General features: G+C 31.4%; 1 protein-coding gene across 1 annotated transcript; it reads right to left on the reverse strand.

Moving 5' to 3' along the window:
* Nucleotides 1-566: 566 nt before the first annotated feature.
* Nucleotides 567-3,124, reverse strand: LOC126909657 (uncharacterized). Its single transcript, XM_050692097.1, has 2 exons — nucleotides 1,093-3,124; nucleotides 567-1,057 (listed from the first exon to the last, which is right to left on the reverse strand). The coding sequence occupies exons 1-2, from the start codon at nucleotides 3,122-3,124 to the stop codon at nucleotides 660-662; spliced, it is 2,430 nt and encodes an 809-aa protein (XP_050548054.1). The 3' UTR covers nucleotides 567-659.
* Nucleotides 3,125-3,295: the final 171 nt, after the last annotated feature.

A 3,295-nucleotide genomic window follows, 5' to 3' on the forward strand; every position in this document is an offset into this window, starting at 1 on the left:
TCCAAACTCAAAATTGATACTTTTAAACAAAATCTCAAAAATGACTTGTCCAATTTTAAAATTTTAAAAGTATTTTTGTTATAATTAAAATTTCCTAACCGAAAATATNTTAAAAGTATTTTTGTTATAATTAAAATTTCCTAGCCGAAAATATAAAAAAAAGTAATGGTTGCGATTTAAATTTCTTAAATTAGGGTAGATTTCTACCCTTTTGCATTTGGGTTGAACTTTAATTTTAATCGTAATAGATGCATTTAATTATTCAATTAGCCTCTAAAAAAAAAATTGTTAAAAAAATCAATAGCGGCTCTAAAAAATCGGCGTTTCCGATCTTATTGAACACCTGTATAAAAGCAATTACTAACGTAATTTATTCCTACTTCTATAGTTTTAAATATAAAAAGAGTACTTAAAGTAAATATTAAAGTATTTTTAATTATTATTTTTAGTCAAAATATGCACGTGTATGAAACAATAATCATATAACTTGGATGAACACTTGATTTAATAAACAATACAAATTATTATTACAAATACAATTTTATATTAAAATTTTATCCTTCTAAGATACACATCGAAATTCAAATTAATTTATTTTAAAAATAATGACATAATAACTTCCTTAAATTTTTAAAATATAATTATATTTCAATAGAAAATTAATTGAGGCAGCCATTTTCGGTAGCATAGTTTATTAGACTTATATAACCATTTTGAGTAGCTTCATAAATGGTATCTCTACTCCATGGACAATCATTTTCATGAGCAAATTTTATGCAATCAAAATGGCTATTTGCAGCAGCAAGTCTTGTTGTCCCTTCGTCCCACACACATCCATTAAAATGACTATATTTTAGGCAGTNTTGACCATTTGCAGCAGCAAGTCTTGTTGTCCCTTCGTCCCACACACAACCATTAAAATGACTATATTTTAGGCAGACTAAACGACCATTTGCAGCAGCTCCACTCATTGTCCCTTCATCCCATTTACATCCATTTTTATGTGCATATATCAAACAGTCAATATGACCACTAGCAGCAGCTTCCCTTGTTGTGCCTTCATCCCATTCACAACCNCTTCCCTTGTTGTGCCTTCATCCCATTTACAACCATTTTCATGAGCATATTTAATGCAGTCTAAATGTCCATTCGCTGCAGCTAATCTCATTGTACCTTCAACCCAATCACATCCATGTGTACGGGCGTATTTTAAACAATCTAAATTACCATGCACAGCTGCTGCAGCTATCGTATGTTTATCCCAATGACAACCTTTTTCATGAGCATATATCAAGCAGTCTAAACAACCACTTGCTGCAGCAACTCTAGTTGTAGAGTCATCCCACGGACACCCATTTTCATGAGCATATTTTAAACACTCTAACTTAATGTTTTGTGCAGCCGCTATTATCGTAGTTTCATTCCAAAAGCATCCGTTTTCATGAGCAAACATTAAACATATTAAATTACCATTAGAAGCAGCTGCTTCTGTTGTGCTTTCATCCCACGGACATCTATTTTTATGTAAATATTTTAAAATTTCTAGATTACCATTTAAAGAAGCCATATTAATCGCATCTTTATTCAATTCACATGCGTCTTTATTCATATTTTCGTGAATATATTTTAACATTTCTAGATGACCTTTTTCAATAGCACTTAACACAAAATAGTTTTGATCCCACTCAGTTGTGTCTTCATTCCACGGACATCCATTTTCATGAGCATATTTTAAACATTCAAAATTACCATTCATAGCAGCTTCCAGAATCGTATATTCATTCCATTCACAGCCATTTTCATGGGCATATTTTAAGCATTCCAAATGACCATTTTGTGCAGCTACTTCTGTGGTCCTTTCATCCCATGGACATTTATTTTCGTGAGCATATTTTAGACATTCTAATTTACCATATATAGCAGCTGCTTCTGGGGTGCTTTCATTCCAAGGACATTTATTCTCATGGGCATATTTTAAACATTCTAATCTACCATATAAAGCAGCTGCTCTTGTTGTCCTTGCATCCCACCGACATCCATTTTCATGAGCATACTTTAAACATTCTAAATTATCATTAGAGGCAGCTGCTTCTGTTGTACTTCCATCCCAAAGACATTCATTTTTATGTAAATATTTTAAAATGTCTAGATTACCATTTAAAGCAGCAACAATAGTTGCGTATTCATTCAATTCACATAAATTTTCGTGGGCATATTTTAATATTTCTAGGTTACCATGTTTAATAGCAGTCAATACTATATTGAATTGATTCCATTTACAGCCATTTTCGTGGGCATATTTTAAACATTCTATTTCACCATTAGAAGCAGCTGCTTGAGTTGTGCTTTCATCCCAAGGACATTTATTATCATGAGCATATTTTAAACATTCTAATTTACCATTAGAAGCAGCTGCTTTTGTTGTTCTTTTATCCCACGGACATCCATTTATATGAGCATATATCAAGCATTCCAAATTACCATATTGTGCAGCTGCTTCTGATGTACTTTCATCCCAAGGACATTCATTTTTATGTAAATATTTTAAAATTTCTAAATTACCATTTGAAGCAGCCATAGTAGTAGCGTCTTTATTCAATTCACATAAATTTTCGTGGGCATATTTTAATATTACTAGATTACCTGTTTTAATAGCAGTCAATACAATATTGAATTGATTCCATTTACAGCCATTTTCGTGGGCATATTTTAAACATTCTATTTCACCATTAGAAGCTGCTGTTTGAGTTGTGCTTTCATCCCAAGGACATTTATTATCATGAGCATATTTTAAACATTCTAATTTACCATTAGAAGCAGCTGCTTGAGTTGTGCTTTCATCCCACGGACATTTATTTTCATGAGCATATTTTAAACATTCTAACTCACCATAATAAGCAGCTCCTTGTGTTGTTCTTTTATCCCACGGACATCCATTTATATGAGCATATTTCAAGCATTCCAAATTACCATATTGTGCAGCTGCTTCTGTTGTACTTTCATCCCAAGGACATTCATTTATATGTAAATATTTTAAGATTTCTATATATCCGTTTTTAGCCGCATCATTTATTGTTTTTGTACTCCATTTACATCCATTTTCACGAGNGTTTTTGTACTCCATTTACATCCATCTTCACGAGCTTTTATTAATAATTCCAAAATTCCATTTTCTTTTGCTTTTCTTTTCGTATCTTTTTCAAATCGGCATATTTCATCGTCACCTGAATATCGTATTGCTATGTGATAATAATTGTTTATTAATATATATTAAAATGTCTATATTTAATAGTCT

This window comes from Daktulosphaira vitifoliae, unplaced genomic scaffold (genome assembly GCF_025091365.1).
Source record: "Daktulosphaira vitifoliae isolate Bord-2020 unplaced genomic scaffold, ASM2509136v1 Scaffold_798, whole genome shotgun sequence".
In the NCBI taxonomy this organism is placed as follows: domain Eukaryota; kingdom Metazoa; phylum Arthropoda; class Insecta; order Hemiptera; family Phylloxeridae; genus Daktulosphaira; species Daktulosphaira vitifoliae.